We start from the raw sequence: 22328 nt of genomic DNA, 5'->3' as shown, positions 1-22328 counted from the left end.
GACAGAGTGCAACACTCTCGTACCTCCCTCCGTCCCCCAAACTTTGCTATGTGTGGTGAGGGGTGGCAGAGTAACCCCTCCCATACTTTTTCTGTATGTTCACTACTGATCATCCCAATCTTCTTTTCACCGCACAACAGGCTGTAGCAAAAGTGAATCCTTAACATTCAGGTTTTTTTTTATTTTTTAGACGTAGCATAGAATGCTGCAAAGGATGCTGGGATTTCATATGTGACAAATTCCATGATCCCATTGATAGGTCCCCCAACCTTGCTAGTACTGTGCGCTAAACAAGCACTGAAAGGCACACTGACCTGAGCACAACAGCCTTGTCGTCTAGCTCCTGCAGGTTGCCGGTGCTGTAGGAGTGGTGAGCCACTGGCCCCACTGTGGTCTCCCCGTCCCCATCTCCGCTGTTGCTGCTCCCCCGTCGCTTGGGTTTGGGGCTTGGCGTCAGCATGTTCTTCTTGCGTGACCCAAAGTTGAAGAACCTGCCATTACAAGTTCTAACATTAAGTGCAAAAAAATAGTATGAGTATGCAACAGTATGCTTCAATTTCACTCTAGGCAATGTCTTGATCAAATATGCTACAAATACTGCATTTATTCTCTTCTTTGTCCATATCATTGTTTTGACTGACAGCAAAAGCTTTCAAAGAGATATTTAATGCGCAGGTTTGGTCTCTGCCGTACTGCCTTCAAAGATGTGATTCCTTGGTATTGATACTTTTTATCACATGAACAAATGTCAATGAACATTGGGATGCTCATTTTTTGCGTTTGATGGACCTTCCAGTTGTCTAGCTGGAGGATTCTGATAGCCTCAATCACAATTTCTGTGTAGATTCCATGCCCCTCACTTTTTCTTGCCCTCTGGTTGCAAGGCATTGCTGAGAAGGTTCTTGTAGTGCTCTGAGCGAAGGAAACGTGCATAGCTGTCCTTCTTCATCAGCAGGAAGATGTGCTCCTGGGCGGCTGCAAATGTAAAGCGGGAGGGTTTGCCCTCCTTGCCGTCCCTGATGTTCTGCAGCACCAGCTGGCTGGTTTTGCCGTCAATGTTCACTTCATGCAGAGAGCCCGCCGTCAGAAACTCCCTGAAAACAGCAACAGCAGACACATTTACAAAACAGCGCAAGAAAGTACTGTAGCTCCCATACAGTGGTTTTGTGATGAAAGGGAGGGCAGACAGGAGATCTGAAGCAAGAAATAGAAGACAAATAATGTTCTGCTGTACCAGCTGGCTAGTTTTGCTGTCGATGTTCACTTCATGCAGAGAGCCCGCCATCAGAAACTCCCTGAAAACAGCAATAGCGACCCTATTTGAGAAACGTGAAAGAGAAGTTCCTGTAAGGTGACTCTGTGATGAAGGGGAAGACGGACAGGAGGTATGCAGCTGAGAAAAAAAGAAGAAAACTTATATTTGCACCAGCTGACTGTTTTTTCTGTCGATGTTCACTTCATACAGGGAGCCTGCTGTCAGGAACTCCCTGAAAAAAGCAACAGCAACATTTACATAGCGGTTTGAGAGAGTAGTTCCCCTAGGCTGGTTATGTCGCAATGAAAGGAAAGACAGATCCACATACAGAGAAAAAAAGCAACAGAAACAAATTGAGAGACACTGAGAGGCAGACAAATGGAACGGCAAAAAAAACACCAAAAACTCCAGACTCTCACCTGTAAATGGTGTCAATGTGGGTTGGGACCCTTGACACAGGAGCAAACTTGAGATCCTCGCAGGCCCGCCAAAAGCGCAGGTTTTCCTGGCTGTACTCCTTCTTCAGGAAGTTTTCAAACTCTCCCTGTCCCAAGCGGTCCGCCAGCATGTCTCGGAAGCTCAGGGCCCACATCTTGACCCTCCGCTCCGTCAGGATGTCAGTGCTGAAACACAGAATGGTGAATATTTGTTTTCATTTTATTCATTTTCATTTGGATACCGCCTCCGAGTCTGCGCATAAAGTTGACCAGTGTCCGCCCCGGCCCAGATTCGAACCTGCGACCCTATGATCACAAGTCCAGTGCTCTACCAACTGAGCTACCAGGCCCCCAATTGAATGATCAAGAGGTGGAGGCGTGGAAGAGCTCCTGCAAGGAACGCCTGTATGCACAACAAGTCTACACCACAGTCACAGTATTATTATACTGATGGTAAATATAAATATTGATGGAGAATATAGCAAAACCAGTAGCATAGAAATGGGTCCCTCTGATGAGACGATATCTTTCAATACAGAACAACTTGTGTGGGTTATTGTTTTGTACTTATTCAAAGTATCCTTGTTCATGAAGAGCTTCTACAACCATAGGAGTAGACCTTTCCCAAAGACTGCCCTCTCATGACATGTACCACTGTAGTATTTGGACGAACAAGTAAAAATACTCAAGCTTTCCTCCTATTCCTAAACATTGACTTACTGAACTATTTTTAATATCTTTGACATTTTATGTTTTTACAGAGAATCTGTTACCATAAGTAGTACCACAGTATAAACCAGCAAACAAAATTCCTACATACAGCCTTTAATCGGTCAAACACCTAGATTGAACTATACAAACAAAAATACATTATGTAGTAAAAATGAGTACTTACTGATCATCACACAAGTCCCAGAAATTAGTTTCATCAGAAATCCATGGATTAGAGGGGTACACAGGAATAAACATGGGGTCATAGTCATGGTACTTCTCTGCCCTTGTTATGTAACTGCACACAAAAACAGGAGATGAGTCAGTTCTTGAGGCGACTGTCTTTCACTTACCAAGACAGACAAAAAAATTTATGTTTTGAATTCACATTGATGCATTTCAAATGAATAGATCAGTTCTCCGTTTACTTTCTGTAACCTGAGCAGAACGAAGAGTAAAATTAACCAAACTTGCATGCGCACGCACGCACGCACGCACATACTTTTTTTCTCTTTCTTTTTCTCTTTTATTTTTATTCTTCGCTGTGTTCTTCTTTTTTTCTTTCTTTTTTATCTCCTCTTTCTCTTGCTTGTCCCGACACTTGTTCCTTGTCCCAGTATGCTTTCACGCCGCTCCGTCCCAGTATTCACTGCTCCATCCACATCTGAGTTTCGTTCCGCTGCCAGACTTGTCGATTTTACAGACACTCCAGGGAAGGATGTCAGGTCGCTGCGATGGGCTACCCTCTGAAGATGACATTACACTGCTGCAGAGTCACTTCGACGGTGTTCAGTATTGGTCCTGTTCCGAGCTACAGACACAGGCCGCTACCTACTAAGCCCCCTACTGACGACATTGACTGTTAAGTCGCGGAGCCAGACTGAGTGAGCGTCTCCCCAGAGAGCAGACCGCCACTGCGTCCTTCCGTCGACCCCCCTGAGCATCACACGTTGAAGACTGGCAGCAGAAGTACTAGTCAGGGAAGGATGGAACAAGAACACTGAGACAAGGGTCACCATGAAAGCACTGAGCATGAAGGGTCACATTTTCATGTTTGCGCTTCCTTCGTCAACCAGCCAGACACCTGAGCACCCTCACTATCGCATTCGTGAAGTGAATGACACTCGGCTGTGTGATCCCAGCCTTCCCATTGGAACTATAGCACTTCCACTCTGGGTAGGAGCCGGCCGAAGCCCGAAAAACCCACTGCCCCTCATGGGATTCGAACCACGACCTCCCGGCCCGCAGTCTGATGCGCGACGGAGGCCGGTCACACACACACACAATTTAACTCGAATAGAATAACATAATATCATATTTGTTATCATCCTTCTGCTCTGAACCCTGTGTAATCGTCTCTTCTCCTAAACTCTTTTTTATCGTCAACTGTGGAAAAAAAGTGTCATTTGAGATGAAGCATCTACTCTTACATTTCTAAAGCTTGAGATGTCTTGACCCCTTGCATTGCATATGACTTCCTCAGAACTTGAACCTGGAAAAAGACAATCAACCGAACAGGAAAGTAAATTTACAGCATGTTCAAAGGACTCAATCAGCATTATAATTATAACGAACAGAAATGTTCTTCAAAATCAGTTTTATTGATGACATTTTTAGTCACTTCTCATGCACTAAATCTAAGGGAAACTAATTTTTGCTGTAAAAAAAAGTTTTGGATCTTTTTATAAGTCATTTGACTTGCTCATGATAACACATTTTGAAAATGAGCATGATTTTAATCAATCTTTGTCTTTCTCCTTCTCCTCATTTTTCATTTCTTGCTTTGTTTTTGATGCAGAACATATGCAATTTGAAGCAGCATACCTTCTTGATGAGGATATCTTTTCTTAATTTCCTGGATTCTATCTGACTGCATCTGAAGTTGCGTTTTGGTCCCTCCTCGATACACTTGACCTGACCAGGCTGAACAAAAATACCACAGACATGTACAAATACACACCTATATAGAACAGTTTATTTTCCTCCCTCTTTGTCTGTACATCCGTTTTAGCCTGTAGGTGTTCAAGTGCAAGATTACACTCAGCAAGTCAATTTCCACTTCCAAATACACACACACACACACACACACACACACACACACACACACACACACACATACGGACGAGGAGCACCTTAGGTACCGGTCATACGCAGACGGATCTGTGTGACTTCTGTACGTACGAAATCCACATTAGGTACCGTTTGGCTATACACAGTGTGTAACCCGTACGGACGAAGGCGTTAAGTACCTGTTTCCTATACACACTGATGGTTGTGTATAGTGTCAGTAAAGTGTGAATAGGTGAGGATGGAACTTTAACCGTCGATCACTTTACATGTATAACCTCAATTAATATGTTGCATGTTTTGCTTTTGATTTGTATGTTCCTTACTTTGTCATTTTGTTGTTTATGTTTATTTGCTTGTTTGCTTACTTGTCGATTGTTTGCTGGTTCGTTCGTTTACTTTGTTTATTTGTCATGTTGCTTTACTTGTTTATCATTTATTAGACATTTGTATTAGAAGTAAGGACCGGTTGTAAGAAAAGGCGTCACCTTAAACCTCTATCCTTGAAAAATAAAGTTCCATCATCATCATCATCATCTCTCTCTCTCTCTCTCTCTCTCTCTCTCTCTCTCTCTCTCTCTCTCTCTCTCTCTCTCTTTTTACATTTAGTCAAGTTTTGTCTGTGCCGGTGTGCGTGCGCGTGTGTAGAGCGATTCAGAGTAAACTACTGGACCGATCTTTATGAAATTTTACATGAGAGTTCCTGGGTATGATATCCCCGGACGTGTTTTTTCTTTTTTCGATAAATGTCTTTGATGACGTCATATCCGGCTCTTTGTAAAAGTTGAGACGGCACTGTCACATCCTCATTTTTCAATCAAATTGATTGAAATTTTGGCCAAGCAATCTTCGACAAAGGCCGGACTTCAGTATTGTATTTCAGCTTGGTGGCTTAAAAATTACTTAATGACTTTGGTCATTAAAAATCTGAAAATTGTAATTAATTTTTTTTTTATAAAACGATCGAAATTTACATTCATCTTATTCTTCATTATTTTCTGATTCCAAAAACATATAAATATGTTATATTCGGATTAAAAACAAGCTCTCAAAATAAAAAATAATGATCAAAATCAAATTTCCGAAATCGATTAAAAAACAATTTCATCTTATTCCTTGTCGGTTCCTGATTCCAAATCATATAGAGTTTGGATTAAAAACACGCTCAGAAAGATAAAACGAAGAGAGGTACAGAAAAGCGTGCTATGCAGCACAGCGAAACCACCACCGCGCTAAACAGTCTCGTCAGTTTCACTGCGTTTTGCGCGAGCGGCGGACTACGGTCACTGTAAAAAAAATGCAGTGCGTTCTGTGAGTTCCACAGCTTGACTAAATGTAGTAATTTCGCCTTAAGCGACTTGTTTTTTGTTTTTGTTTTTTTTTTAAATTGGAGAAAACCTGTTTCTTTTTTTTTCTCTTTTTTTTGTGGTTTGCATGGTTGTTTATACAAAAAGCAATTGAGGAGCCATACATGGTTACTTTTTTTTTCTCCTTTTTTTTTTCCCTTATTCTCGACCATCCGCTCTCTCCCACCCCCCTCATAATATTCACAAACGTCATATATCACTTCACCTCATCTCGACTTATACATTACTCACATACTTCCAATGTACATTTCATTTTCCAATATACTATTCAAATCGTATCTATCACCATACTTATATTTACTAATACACATTTTTGCAATCAAAATAATGTGATTAAGTACCTTATTATTTTGGCATATATTACTAGGTTGATAACCAAACAAGACATCGTGTTCTGAGAATATAATGGACAACATTTTCCCAAAAGCTCGTCAACTTCTCACATTGCCCAAAAAAGTGTTCAACATAATCAATGTGTTTACAAAATGTACATAATTTTGTTTCTCTAATTTTCATTTTTTTTAATAATATATTCGTGGGATAAATATTATGTAATATTTTCCATTGTAACAATCGCAATCTTTCTTCTTTTGTACATTTGCTTGCTAACAGCCAATAATTGTGATCTAGTTTAACCTGATATTTATGTAACCAAAATGTAACAGCGCAAGGCTCGCTCGCTTTGGACTGGACAATCAGCATGCGAAACTTTCTCGCGGAGGGGTTAATGATCACAGGGTTCCGTGTGTCAAGGTCATTATTGTGTTCGCCTGCTCGCGGGCTGGCTGTGTTTTTGCGAAGTGCAAGCGCTCGCACAGCAGTCTTTGCGCCGTACTAAAAAAATCTAGAGGGACTGTATCCTATCTTTGTGCACAGCTGGTTAAAAGGAATCATATCTCCGTTAACCCAAATATCTTTCACCGTATCTAAGTGCGCTTCTATCCATTTTTTTAAAATATAAGCTTTTATTTTTATAAACCACTTTTATATTGTTCCACAAACATTGATCGCCAAAGCGATCTTCTCTCTCATAAATCAATGCTTTATTATGGATTCATTTTAAGAGAACTTCTGTCCAAAAGTTTGATCGAATGCATTCAATACCTTGGAACAGTTTTAGTGGTGTTGTGGCTTTAAAACAAAGTAAATTTCTTCCCAATACCTGATAAAGACTTAATGGAATCGTTGTCCACGTTTCATGTTTTTGTTGTTGAAGTTTTGCTGCCCATGTGAGTAAAAAAGAAGTATGCATATCGTGGACGTTTATCATGTTAATACCACCTTCTTCCACCACATTACACAATACATTTCGGCTTTTGTATTTGAATACTTCCTTTTCCAGAGAAACCTGAACAAAATAGTATTCAACTTATCGAGAACTTTAACAGGGGCAAGAAGCGCCTGCATAACGTAAACAAATTGTGAAACTAAGAAGGACTTAATAATACATAATTTGCCGCTTATACTTAAATTTCTTCTTGACTATCTGCAAATGATTTGTTCAACTTTTTCAAGTCTTTTGGACCAATTTTCCATAATTTCAGAGGCCGGGATGTCCTTTTTAAAACTGACTAATTCCCATGATTTTAACCTGGGTATTCCATTTAATATCGCAATATTTCTCTTGACAGTTTATACGCGATCCCAACCACATTGCTTCCGTTTTACTTTTATTTAATTTTAAGCGAGATATATTGGAGAAATCATCAATGATTTTCGTTCGTCATTTAATTGAGGAATATTTGAATTAAGAACTTTACTTTCAGCATCCTCCTCAACAAAATTCCCATTTTTATCAAACACGTTATTGTAAAATCTGACTTGCTCCTGTAAAATTCCTTTTTGCGTCGTTATTGAGAGCCATTTTCATCAATTAATCTGTCCATAAATTTTAAATTAGCTTTCACTTTTTCCATATTTAAAAAATATAATATCCCTCCACATGCACAATTCTATATAACATATTACAACCAAATACAATAGCAAATAAGCAAAAAAACATGGTTTGAAAGGGTAGCTGTATTGGTTTTTTTTCGAACGATGTAAGGATCACTATATCCCGCCAAACCGCAACACGGTGGCCTAGTGGTAAGGCGTCCGCCCAGTGAGCGGGAGGTCGTGGGTTCGAACCCCGGCAGGGATACCTAAGACTTTAAAATTGGCAATCTAGTGGCTGCTCCGCCTGGCGTCTGGCATTATGGGGTTAGTGCTAGGACTGGTTGGTCCGGTGTCAGAATAATGTGACTGGGTGAGACATGAAGCCTGTGCTGCGACTTCTGTCTTGTGTGTGGCGCACGTTAAATGTCAAAGCAGCACCGCCCTGATATGGCCCTTCGTGGTCGGCTGGGCGTTAAGCAAACAACCAACCAAACAAACAAACAAAATATATCCCGCCAACTAGAGTTATTACGGCTTGTTGATTTTGCTGATATAAAAGTCATTTTTTCTCACTTCATTGGTGCAAACAGTGTAATTTTGTGTTGTAAATTTTATTGATATGCAATTGTTGTTATATTTGTAAGCATAAGAGAGAGAGAGAGAGAGAGAGAGAGAGAGAGAGAGAGAGAGAGAGAGAGAGAGAGAGAGAGAGAGAGAGAGAGAGAGAGAGAGAGAGAGAGAGAGAGAGATTTTTCACTCCATCAAAGTGTCTCCTTTTGAATGCTAAATATAAGTCAGGGAATACGTCTAAAAATGGCATCCAAATTCCAGGAAATATGTATATTACCTGGATATTTTAGGGAATATATATATTCATTGAGTGAAACAGGGAATACGTATAAATCAAATCTCTTATATTATTAAAAGCTGCATCAAAAGGTTTGCAACATTGATATCGGGACTACACAAAATAGAATGTTTATATAATGGGTGGTGGTGGATAATGCTGTCTGGATTAAAATATAAAAAGAGGTAAACAGGTGGCGAACTGTATTAAGTTTCACTGACGGTCTAGTCTTCAGTGACAGTGCAAATAACAAATCAGAGGTGATTCTTGCTAATCATCAAGCTTTTATTTATCCGTATGAATTTAGCAATGAAAAACGGATTGACAATTAAGGTTAAAGAGAGAGGAAGGGAGAGAAAGAAGGAGGGGGAGAGAGAGGGAGGGGGGAGAGAGGGAGGGGGGAGAGAGGGATGCGTGGGGCTGGCGGTGGGGGTGGGGGGCCGTGGAAAGGAGCAGCTAGTCGTAGAGCGGTTCGACTCGCTCAACTCAACTCAACTCAACTCAAATTTATTAATCCATATGGAAATTATGTTGTAACAATACTCATTTCCAATCAAAAGAATAAGAATGCATACTAAACACAGTCTCACTAACGCAAACAGTCATCCGTCAAGTCAAGTCTGCCAACTCACAACTCACTCACACAACAACAGCAACAGCAATACAAATTAACAAAAACCATAATTCCAATAACAAAAAGACGTCCAAGAGTCCACCTCCACATCCACGCACACACAAGGTTTACAAAGCACCACATGTCGACTAGAACACCGCACATTTGGGCTACGGTAATACAGTTACTAAAAAAACATACATTACAAATAACCCAGCAACAGAGTACAGTAATAATTATGACAGAGAAACATGATAGAGGCCTCTAACATGTGATTGGTTGAAAGCATGGATAGCTCTGGGAACAAAAGAATTGCGGAAACGTGACGTTCTAGCAACCATAGCCCTCAGTCTACCACTCCTGTCAATGCGTCGAGAGTCAAATTCAGGTTTCAGTGGGTGTGTCTCGTCAGCCAAAATTGAGGTCAGTCGGTCAGTCAGTCGTCTCTGGCAAACTGATTCAATGGTCTCTTGCTTCCTGCCTACAACAGATCCAGCCTTCTTGACTAGCTTTTCTAGCCTGTCACTATCCTGTTTACTAAGGTTACCCCCCCCAGCACACACATGCATATATGTCAACACGCTACCAACAGTGGACAGATAGAACATTTGCAGGATGTCATTACGAACAGAGAACGATCTAAGCTTCCTTAGACAGTACATGCGCGTGTGCGCTTTCTTCAAGATTTGGTCAGTGTTGGCATGCCAAGACAGCTTGTTGTCCATCACTACACCTAGGTAGCGCAGTGGCTATACATTACACGGTTCGCGTGCCATCAATTAGAACGTCGTCAAGCAGGTATCCCGCTGAGAAACCTACTGGAGAGCTAGAGAGACAGCTGGACGCATTCCTTGTTTATGGTCAGCAGATTAATGTACTGCCACACTGAGATTGAAGTCGCAGAGGCTTACATCGGACTGGGTGGCCGAGTGGTAACGCACTTGCGGAAGAGAGAGGTTGCGAGTTCGACCCTGGGTCAGGGCGTTAGCAATTTTCTCCCCCCTTTCCTAACCTAGGTGGTGGGTTCAAGTGCTAGTCTTTCGGATGAGACGAAAAACCGAGGTCCCTTCGTGTACACTACACTGGGGTGTGCACGTTAAAGATCCCACGATTGACAAAAGGGTCTGTCCTGGCAAAATTGAATAGGCATAGATACAAATTTCCACCAAAATACTCGTGTGACTTGGAATAATAGGCGGTGAAAAGTAGGATATGCGCCGAAATGGCTGCGATCTGCTGGCCGATGTGAATGCGTGATGTATTGTGTAAAATAAATTCCATCTCACACGGCATAAATAAATCCCTGCGCCTTGAATATGTGCGCGATATAAATTGCATAAAATAAAATTAAAATAAATAAATCCCTGCGCTTAGAGCTGTACCCACGGAATACGCGCGATATAAGCCTCATATTGATTGATTGATTGACATCCTCGTATAGTCACAGTATACTGACACCAGTCCTAGCATGATAGAGCGGCTGTCACTATAGGTGTCTCTCTTTGTGTGTCTGTATTATATTACTTGTGATTAAAACAAAAAATGCCTGATGGGAAACAAATAGAAAAAAATGTTATGACAGGGATTCCCCTAATATTTCCGAATGTCATTTCTACAATGACGCTTTAAATAACGTCTTGATGAAAGTTGGTTGACGTGAAATGTGGCTTGAAAAAAAAAGAGCATTACAGCAAGCAGAGAATGCAGAGAATAGGGAATATTATCTGTCATAGGGGTACGATACCAGTTAATCACGTTTAACCGAATGTTTGGAGATTCGAGAGTGGAAGATAAGTAGAGTGATATATGGGGGGTGTCATTATTGAAGAGAGAGAGATGGAGAGAGAGGAGAGTTGGGAAAAGAGAGAGTGTGTGTAAGAAGGTGAGAGACAGAGGGCGATGGGGAGAGGTTGAGTGATCATATGAGGGGTGTTGTCAATATTAGAGAGATAGAGGGGAAGAGAAGGAGAGAGAGAGATGGGAGGGTGAAGAAAGAGAGAGAGTGTGTAAGATGCCTCCATAAGAGATGTAGCCTAGAATAAAAGCAATATCTCTCGATACATGTATTATTTCTCTTAACATGTAAGTTATTGTTCGTAGGCCTAATATGAAAACAATAATTTTGAAGTCTGAATCCAGTATCATTATTTTGAACTGTTTCGGTCTATACAACGCTTCCGTGTAGCATATATATCTTTCATATTCTCTTGGGACGGGCCAGGGAATGTGTTACAAACTAACGCTTGCTTATATCAGCAAGCCCAGTCAGTTCTAGCAGAGGGAATGAAATACAATTATGCTCTAGATTGGTCTCTAGGTACTCTACGGAATGTACGCGAGTAGTAACATATGATAGCGGTCAGTGGATCAGTTACCAACATTCCTACTGACATCTGGTAGTGATTTAGTCTTGATGGTGATCGGTGCTTTCCTTCGTTAGCCACTGGACTTGTCAGTTACATTTTGACGATTATCTGAGCGACCCCTTTTACAGAAAATTCAAATATCAACCGAACCCATTCATGGAAGATCAAATAGGATGTACATTAGGTCCCTAATCACGAAGAGGGTCACCTAGAAACTCGCTCAAATATGTGATTTTTCTTGATACATTGTTAACTAATCTAAAAGATTGGAGTTTTCCTAACAATACACACACACAACGTATTCGTTTTGGTAACAAAAATAATGATATGGCATGTATCAATAGCCGGCATGTGATAAAGGGGTAACAAAATAATAATTAACAAGTGACCATAATGATCCTAATACTTTCCGTTTATCATATCGTGCTGTGGTTGTTGTTTTATTATTTAAAGTCTTCGTCTCGGGCTGATTGGTCCTGATATGGCTCAAAAGAGTCCGCTGGACCGAAAGCAAAAATCAAGTAAAGTATCTGGGGCTGATAGAACATATGGACCCTAACGGGTGTATGGTCAGCAGTATATTAAAACCCTTCATGGCCGGATAATATGGTACCTAGGGTCACCAAAGTTCAGAGCTTCTCGGCATCGACTCCGATGAGCATGCTTCCTAATAGTGGTGTCAACAGTTTTATCAGTTTTGGAGAAAAGTGGGTGCAAACGAAAACATTTAAACAATGCCTGACGGGATAATGTTGGCACTAGGATCATCAAACTACAGAGCAAATCAATATCAATCACCACAAACTGGGGCCTTAAATTCGGAGAAAATAACTGTGTCTTTACTGGAGACAATTGAGTTTGTTTGTTTGTTTGTTTGCTTAACGCCCTGCCGACCACGAAGGGCCATATCAGGGCGGTGCTGCTTTGACATATAACGTGCGCCACACACAAGACACAAGTCGCAGCACAGGCTTCATGTCTCACCCAGTCACATTATTCTGACACCGGACCAACCAGTCCTAGCACTAACCCCATAATGCCAGACGCCAGGCGGAGCAGCCACTAGATTGCCAATTTTAAAGTCTTAGGTATGACCCGGCCGGGGTTCGAACCCACCACTAGGCGCCTTACCACTAGGCCAACCGGACGCCTTACCACTAGGCCAACCGTGCCGGTTAGACAATTGAGTACATGTATACGAAATAGCATTTCCTGGCGGGATAATTTTGAGTGACACCAGGGTCATCAATCTGCAGGACATAATTATGAGCGTTTATTCCCATGGACCTCGAGCTCATAGCCAAAGTGAGTTTCAATAGCTTTACCCATTTGGGAGAAATGAGTACATATATATGTTAGTCATATTGAGAACAGACACAAGTCAAACGGGATAATTGCACTATGATCAACAAACTACTTCGTTTGAATGCAAATGTGTTGTTGTTCGTCACCCAGAGGGTGGACGTTTGCGTTTGTTCCGGTCAGTCTATATGTCACAAAAGTCACTAAAATATCACTCACGTGAACTGTCAAGACGCAAAATAGATAAGTTGGTAAATTGCTCTCCTAACGTGACAAAACGAAAGTGTCCGAGGCAGGAGATTGAATTCCATTGGCGTCGTTAATCATTGTCCAAAATTTAACGAACATAGAACCATTTTATTCAATAGTCTACCAACGTACGCTCTGGATTGCAAAACACTTTTGTTTGGCAATACTGATTTAACTATATCTTTGAATATGAAAATATTTTCTGCTGTACAAGATTACGTTATGTCAACTGATCGCTTCGGCTGATAGTATATTAACAGTGACAGCAATAGATGTAGCAAAGCATTCTCTCTCTCTCTCTCTCTCTCTCTCTCTCTCTCTCTCTCTCTCTCTCTCTCTCTCTCTCTCTCTCTCTCTCTCTCTCTCTCTCTCTCTCTCTCTCTCTCTCTCTCTCTCTCTCTCTCTCCCTCTCTTTATTTGTATAAAATATTATGAAATATTTTGAAAGAAAAAGGTTAAAGTTATCACTTGTTCGCCATGTCTTGTTATCAGAATGTGTATTGATAATTAGTTTTGGAACGTGTCCATAAGCAGTCTGCTTGTTAACGTTCTTAATGTTGTTACTGTATATAACATGTATACAAGAAATTAATAAAAACACGCTTAAACCAATTTTAAAAAAAAAGCTTACTGTGTGACGCAGGGGTTTGTCGGACCTGTTCTTCTTAGGGGTTGGGGAGGGAGGAGGTGTTGCGTTGTTGTTGGTTTTTTTTTGGGGGGGGGAGAAGAACATTGCAGTTATGATAAAAAAAAATTCTGTCAATATTTGTCCCGCGCTAATCTGTGTGAAATCGCTTACCGTTGCCAATTATAATTCATATATTAATACAGGTACTGGTAGCCTCAGTCACACGAAATTGCTAATTTCTGTGGTACTGGGCAACTTTCACGTTATTCCTTTTGCATGGGCATAGTGGAGGCCACCTCGATCAGGACTGGCTGAGTCTAATGTGTTTATTTTTTAATTAAGTGGGTTTATTTGAACATTAAATATTTTTACCTACCGCCGGAAGCCCTTAGGCACCCCTGAAACTCGACATGCAGCCGTCCGGGATAAAACTGCCCGAGAATCCAATAAACACTTTAGACAACACAGTATCATGTCAAATCAAGTTTACTCTCAAACCTATCAAGTTGTTATCGTTGTTACTTATTGGAATGGCAAACACGGGAACATCCATTGCCTGTTTTTGTAATGTCATAGCTGTATTTTTCCCTGAAACTTTTGCAAATTATTTGTAGGCCAGTTGGTTAGGACACTCTTGCTTCATCATGTTCTAATCACGTACGTTCGAATCCACGCGGTGTCACTTTTTTTCTCCCTTTCCCCTACGCTACATTACTTTTCAGGGAATGTGTGCTGTTCATTGTTATTTTATTTTACTGATACGTTTTTTATAATTTAATTCGTCATCCAGCGGGAACGTTTGCGATTGTTCCATTCCGTAAGTATGCATGTATGTATGTCACAATATAGGAACTGCGATAAATCCTGAACCGCAAAGTATTTTTCAACCAAACTTTGTAGGTAGATGTAGACACACGATAGCCTATTGTGTGCAACATTTATATTGGATATGTCAAAGGTCAAGGTCATTACGGGGCCCGATGGTCAAAATACATAATCAGCCATATCTCCCAAAGTTCTGGGAATATTTCAATGAAACTTTTTTCATTACATACTCTGAGGAAGGGTCTACAAAATAGCAGTACAAAATACCAAGTCACAGCGAGAAATGTTTCAGAAATTCGAGTTAATTTTTATTAAGTTGAAGGGACTAATGTGCTGCGTCTTCATGTTCAATTTCATAAAACATGGTTGGCTGGTTCCAAAGTTATAAGGGTTTTAGTGTTTGATTCTCCAATGCATAAACATCCATATCTCCCAAAGTTCTGGGAATATTTCAATGAAACCTTTTTTATTACATACTCCGAGGAAGGGTCTACAAAATAGCAGTTACAAATTACAAAATCACAGCGAAATGTTTTTCGCAGAAAATCGAGTTGATTTTTTTCTCTTTTGAATTCATGAAGGGACTAATGGCCTGCGTCTTCATGCTTAATTTCATTTTTTTTAAAAATGGTTGGCTGGTTCCAAAGTTATAAGGGTTTTTACCATCATATGTGTGGTTATCATATGACTGATAGTTAAATAAGGCTTCGCTGATCAGGGGAGCTAATCTACTCCAATCACCGTCGCTTTGAAGCTATGAATACAATAATAAATCAGTCATGATTCAGACAAGATAAGTCGACCATTGCAACAATAATAGCAATTGATGGGATGGATTCGCATAGACACTTTAATATCCACACCATCAGTGATTAATGAAAATCATAAAACATTTGTTACATCCCGTGAGGAGCACGAGTATTGCTAGTGATAATAATAATAAACATTTAGAATCCGAATACTTCCTAATGCAAGGAGCCCTAGTCGGTTACATAAACCGAAGATGGGGAGGTAGAACTTTTCTCTCCCTTCTTCAATGCTAGCGTTCTTGGCCAGGGCACGGTAACTTGATCCCAACACGAAAAGGAACGCTGAAAACATGGTCCTGTGGCGCCGCGAACCGGTGTAGCAGCCTATTTTGAAGCAGCCCAGTTTGACCGGGAGGTCATTCTGGGCTAGCCCAGAATGACCTCCCGGTCATTCTAGGCTAGCCTATTTTGACCGGGAGGTCATTCTGGGCTAGTCAGTTTTGACCCCCCTCTAGTCAATTTTGACCCCCCCTGCAAACTTAAGGAATGAGTACATTAAGACGATTAGAAACAATATTTATGCATATATGTATATAACTACATATATCTAAGGTTTGAGGGGGGGGGGTCATTCTGGGCTAGCCCAGAATGACCTCCCGGTCAAAATCAGCTAGCCCAGAATGACCCCCCAGTCAAAACTGACTAGGCCAGTCAGTTTTGACCCCCCCCTTCAAACTTCAAGAATAAGTACTTTAAGACTTTTTAAACCGAAATGAATGTAAATGTGGACAATATTTGTTAGAAAAATGATATTACAACAAACAAAAACAAAAACCCTTAACTTTTTTTCAACAACAACAAAAAAAGTTTCGACGCTTCCCTTCAAACTTCAAGAATAAGTACACTAGGACCTCTTAAAACAAAATACGCATGTATGTATGCATCTATGCATCTCCTCAGGTTGGGGGGGGGGGGGGGGTAAAAATCAGCTAGCCCAGAATGACCCCTTCCCCCCCCTCGGTCAAAACTGACTAGGCCAGTCAGTCTTGACCTCCCTCTCAAACTTCAAGAATAAGTACTTTAGGACCTTTTAAAACGAAATATATGTAAATGTGCACGGTATATGTTGGAAAAATGATTTTTAACAAAATCGAAAAAAAATCCAAAGAAATTACTTCAAAAAAATAAAAATAAATTATACAAAGTTTCGACACTTTCCTTCAAACTTCAAGAATAAATACACTAGGACCTTTTAAAACGAAATGTACACATATATGTATGCATCTATGCATCCCCACAAGGGTTTTTTTGGGTTTTTTTTGGCGTGGGGGGTCAAAATCAGCTAGCCCAGAATGACCCCCCGGTCAAAACTGACTAGGCCACTTGTGGGGATGCATAGATGCATACATATATGTGTACATTTCGTTTTAAAAGGTCCTAGTGTATTTATTCTTGGAGTTTGAAGGGAAGTGTCGAAACTTTTAATAATTTTTTTTTTTTAAGTAATTTTTTTGGATTTTTTTTCTCGATTTTATACTGTGCACATTTACATATATTTCGTTTTAAAAGGTCCTAAAGTACTTATTCTTGAAGTTTGAAGGGGAGGTCAAAAGTGACTGGCCTAGTCAGTTTTGACCGGGGGGGGGTCATTCTGGGCTAGCTGATTTTGACCGGGAGGTCATTCTGGGCTAGCCCAGAATGACTGCCCCCCCCCCCCCCAACTTGTGGGGATGCATAGATGCATACATATATAGGTATATTTCGTTTTAAAAGGTTCTTGTGTATTTATTCTTGAAGTTTGAAGGGAAGCGTCGAAACTTTTTTTTTTATTTATTTTTTTTAAAGAAAGGTTTTTTCGAAAAAAATTTCGATTTAAAAAAAAAAATCATTTTTCCAACAAATACTGTGCAGATATACAATATAATTTGTTTTAAAAGGTCGTAAAGTACTCATTCTTGAAGTTTGAAGGGGAGGTCAAAATTGACTGGCCTAGTCAGTTTTGACCGGGGGGGTCATTCTGGGCTAGCTGATTTTGACCGGGAGGTCATTCTGGGCTAGCCCAGAATGACTGCCCCCCCCCCCCCCCCCAAAAAAAAAAAAATTGTGGGGATGCATAGATGCATACATATATGCGTATATTTCGTTTTAAAAGGTTCTAGTGTATTTATTCTTGAAGTTTGAAGGGAAGCGTCGAAACTTTTTTTATTTTTTAAATTTTTTTTAAGAAAGTTTTTTTCGATTTTTTTTTAATATCTAAAAAAAAATAATTTTTCCAACAAATACTGTGCACATTTACAATATAATTTGTTTTAAAAGGTCGTAAAGTACTTATTCTTGAAGTTTGAAGGGGAGGTCAAAATTGACTGGCCTAGTCAGTTTTAACCGGGTGGGGGAGGGGGTCATTCTGGGCTAGCTGATTTTGACCGGGAGGTCATTCTGGGCCCCCCTAAACTTGTGGAGATGCATAGATGCATTTATTTATTTGTACATTTCGTTTTAAAAAGTCCTAGTGTACTTATATTTGAAGTTTCAAAGGAGATGTCAAAATGTTTTTTTATTTATTTATTTTTTTTAAATTTGTTTAGATCATTTTTGCAACAAATAATGTGCACATATACATATATTTCGTTTTAAAAGGTCCTAACGTACTTATTCTTGAAGTTTGAAGGGGAGGTCAAAACTGACTGGCCTAGTCAGTTTTGAACGGGGGGGGGGGGGGGGTCATTCTGGGCTAGCTTATTTTGACCCCCCCCCCCCCTAAACTTGTGGAGATGCATAGATGCATTTATTTATTTGTACATTTCGTTTTAAAAGGTCCTAGTGTACATATTCTTGAAGTTTAAAGGGAAGCGTCGACACTTTTCTATTTTTTAAATTTGTTTAAAGTAAGTATTTTTCGATTTGTTTTTTTCGATTTAAAAAAAATCTTTTTTCCAACAAATACTGTGCACATATACATATATTTCATTTTAAAAGGTCCTAAAGTACTTATTCTTGAAGTTTGAAGGGGAGGTCAAAACTGACTGGCCTAGTCAGTTTTGACCGGGGGGTCATTCTGGGCTAGCTGATTTTGACCGGGAGGTCATTCTGGGCTAGCCCAGAATGACTGCCCCCCCCCCCCCCCAAAACAAACTTGTGGGGATGCATAGATGCATACCTATATGTGTACATTTCGTTTTAAAAGGTCCTAGTGTATTTATTCTTAAAGTTTGAAGGTAAGCGTCGAAACATTTTTGTTGTTGTTGTTGAAAAAAAGTACGTTTTGCTCGATTTTTGTTGTTGATTTTTTTAAAAATCATTTTTCCAACAAATACTGTGCTCATATACATATATTTCGTTTTAAAAGGTCCTAAAGTACTTATTCTTAAAGGTTAAAGGGGAGGTCAAAACTGACTGGCCTAGTCAGTTTTGACCGGGGGGTCATTCTGGGCTAGCTGATTTTGACCCCCCCCAAACCTGGGGAGATGCATAGATGCATACATACATGCGTATGTTTTGTTTTAAGAGGTCCTAGTGTACTTATTCTTGAAGTTTGAAGGGAAGCGTCGAAACTTTTTTTTTTCTTTTTTCATAATTAAGGGTTTTTGTTTTGTTTGTTGTAATATCAATGTTTTAACAAATATTGTCCACATTTACATTCATTTCGGTTTAAAAAGTCTTAAAGTACTTATTCTTGAAGTTTGAAGGGGGGGTCAAAACTGACTGGCCTAGTCAGTTTTGACCGGGGGGTCATTCTGGGCTAGCTGATTTTGACCGGGAGGTCATTCTGGGCTAGCCCAGAATGACTGCCCCCCCCCCAAACTTGTGGAGATGCATAGATGCATTCATTTATGCGTACATTTCGTTTTAAAAGGTCCTAGTGTACTTTTTTTTGAAGTTTCATAGGAAGCGTCAAAACTTTTTTTTAATTTTTTTAGAATTTTTTTTTTATTTTTTATTTTTTTAGATCATTTTTCCAACAGATTTTGTGCACACATACATATATTTCGTTTCAAATGGTCCTAACGTACTTATTCTTAACGTTTGAAGGGGGGGGTCAAAACTGACTGGGGGGGGTCAAAATTGGCTAGCCCAGAATGACCTCCCGGTCAAAATCAGCTAGCCCAGAATGACCTCCCGGTCAAAACTGACTATGTGTGAAAATGGCCTGTTACACCGGTGGTCAGCATCTGACTTACAGTGCTAGCTCGCGAAGCCACGGCGAAAGGGCTACGGCTGTAACCCGATAACGGCATCGGCTGATAACAAGTTCACGCTGATATCAATGGCCTTGCTGCATCGCCAATTATCCTTCTGAGGCTCGGGCACCCCGCTGCACCAGCCTCTCCTTTCACCTCTACTTCTGGTGGCCCAATCGGAGGGAGGTTCCTCTGCCAGCCACCGATACTCTGGTTGCTTCGCCTTTTCGTGATATTTGACCTCCTTGACCTTTAATAACATCTAGCCTTGTGTAGAGCACTTGCAAATTGGCGATTTATCACAAAATCAGGACTATCATAATGTAAGACAAGTACTATACACTTATAACTTTTTTCGTATTTTTTTGTTGCTGTTTAATTTTATTATTATCATAAAACTATTAATATTATAATTAAGTTCTCATGACCCACAATCTTGACAATAACTGAAGTAATGACATCAGTGACTATGCCTTGAAGCTCTTGGACAACATTCAAGTGTGTGATATTTATTCTGATATTACTGACAACCTTGAAAAATAACTGTGAAGTAAAACAGCACCCGAGACTATTAGCCCTGACGTATATTTGACAATGTTCAAAAAATGTTTCTGCTACTATGGGAATAACTGAGGTAATGGCGTGAAGTAATTAATATGTGTTGTTCATAAATGTGTAATATTGTGTTTCACTATGGCTCTCACTGATTGTACACGAGGGTCCATAACTCTACAGTCTCGTGCCCTGTTCCCCACTGACGCTGCTGCTCCATTTAGCGAAACAGTCATGCCTAGTGAGTTAGATAACCTGCAGACAGCAGCGGCACCCCCCACCCCCCACCCCCACTCCTCCGAAAATAAACAAAGGGACCATAAGGACCATTAAACCGCCCGCTTATTACCCCACCCCTGGAATGAAGTAAAAGAAGACCCCAAAAATAAATACAAAATTAAAAAATAAAAACACCTGCCAAATTAAAGAAGTTTGTAACATGAACTATAAAAGATGATTAACCAACAATAAAAAAACAAGAGGAATGGGTTCAAAGGGATCCCTGCGTCACATTTCACACACAAAAAATAGCATGAGATTTAACCCACGGCAACCTTGGAGACCACAGGCGAACATTGACATACCAACTACGCCATAACGGGTTACAATTATAGATTGCGCTCACAACTGTTTTTGTCTGCCTTTACCTCGCGGGCTTTTACGGGCTATGTAAGGATCATTTTGTTTAACTTCAACTAAGAACTTGATTTACAGACACATTTTTAGCGGAAACACCCTGAATTGTTTCAACAGAGTTGAAGGGTCGTCTTCTGAGTATGTACTACAAACATTTTGATTAAAATATTCAAAGAAGTTTGGGAGATCTATTGATGTTCACGTGTATGTGGGGTTATGGAGTCGTCGAGTCGAAGATTGTGCGGAAACGGTACGCCGATTACATCATGTTAGATACACAACCTATATACTATGGCTGTGTAGCCTAATCACAATTAAATTGGACGTGCACGAACCATACATTTTAATATTTTGAACCGAGTGACACCAAATGCTTTGATGTTCGAGTCTGTACTTTCAAGCAACACAGCATGATTCATCCCATGTGTTTTACACCATAAGTGTAGCAGAAGTCCCTATACAATCTTCATGTATCATACCATTATATAATCTATGATATATATTAATTATATATGTATAGATAAGGCTATACACTTATCATTGCTTGCATTAAACCAGACAAATAGAGACAGACAGAGATAGGGACAGACGGAGAGACCGACGCGGAAACAGATAAATAAAGACAGACAGGAGGAGAAAGAGAGGGAGAGAGAGGGAGAGATCTAAAGACAGAGACAGACAGCGGTAACAGCATCAAAATACATCATTTAACAACGATATCTAAAAGCATAATACTATTGGTGGTATATGAAGAAAAGTATTGAAAGGAGTGCCTGGCGGGATAATAGTAGGACTACGAATATAAGTTTTAGTTACAATCGTGTGAAGCCATCTTTGAAGGCATACGCACAGATTCAGCTCATTTGACTCTAAAACATCCGTTATCTGAGTACGGACAGTAAAACAGAAGGACTGCGTGACTGTATAGCATTCTGTATACATAGCTCTTTCTCACCAGCGAGGCCGGAGGTGTGCACGAGTTTCGTCCCTTTGGTTCGGTAAGTTCCGGTTAAGATAGAGGCGGCAGTCGAGCGCATGAACGTGAAAGAATTGAAAGATTTTCTTCGGAAACATGGCCAACTTGTCAGTGGAAAAAAAGAAGAATTAGTGCGCAGAGCAAGAGGCACGTTTCAGCTGCGAAAAGATGGCAAGGATGCTATCGATAATGCTGTGGAAACAAATGATTCAAGTTAGCATTTGACAGACCACTTCGACTGTCAGTGTCACGAACTTGTAGCCTATGTGTTAAATGTTATCAATAATTATTGAGCACACGCGGAATTTGTGCGTGAATCAGTGAGTCCTTTTGATGCTTGGTAGTCATGCATTTATTGTTGTTAATTGGATGTGCGTGTTGTCTAAGGCTAATGTCAGACGGAGCTCGCAAAACACGAAACAAAAGCCGAACAAAAGCAAAACAACACACAAAAGCACCATGTTTTGCTTTTGTTCGGCTTTTGTTTCGTGTTTTGCGAGCTCCATCTGACATTAGCCTAAGAGCAGTTTCACATTACCAGTTCATGGCTCTTTTATGTTACTTCAGTTGTTTTACTTTACACTGTTTACCAACTTTGTTAAACTGCTATTGTTTGTATATGTTTTAGATAAATAAAACCCAAACTGTATCAACTGCGTCTGTTGAAGTGTGTGTGATTATCTGTAAAACAA

General features: G+C 40.2%; 1 protein-coding gene across 3 annotated transcripts in view; it reads right to left on the bottom strand.

Moving 5' to 3' along the window:
• The window catches only part of LOC138959237 (regulator of G-protein signaling 7-like), a 59675-nt gene that overhangs the window by 17834 nt on the left and 19513 nt on the right, over positions 1-22328 (bottom strand). For all 3 annotated transcript variants that reach the window (XM_070330635.1, XM_070330638.1, XM_070330636.1), the window contains exons 8-13: positions 4228-4326; positions 3834-3895; positions 2588-2701; positions 1675-1878; positions 861-1094; positions 315-491 (exon numbers count right to left, since the gene is read on the bottom strand). In XM_070330635.1, the coding sequence (XP_070186736.1) occupies positions 315-491; positions 861-1094; positions 1675-1878; positions 2588-2701; positions 3834-3895; positions 4228-4326 (890 nt within the window). The remainder of the gene's footprint in view (positions 1-314; positions 492-860; positions 1095-1674; positions 1879-2587; positions 2702-3833; positions 3896-4227; positions 4327-22328) is intronic.

This window comes from Littorina saxatilis, linkage group LG2, assembly GCF_037325665.1.
Source record: "Littorina saxatilis isolate snail1 linkage group LG2, US_GU_Lsax_2.0, whole genome shotgun sequence".
Taxonomy (NCBI): Eukaryota; Metazoa; Mollusca; class Gastropoda; order Littorinimorpha; family Littorinidae; genus Littorina; species Littorina saxatilis.
The sequence above is the reverse complement of the archived record's forward strand: the minus strand, read 5'-3'. Positions and strand labels throughout refer to the sequence as shown.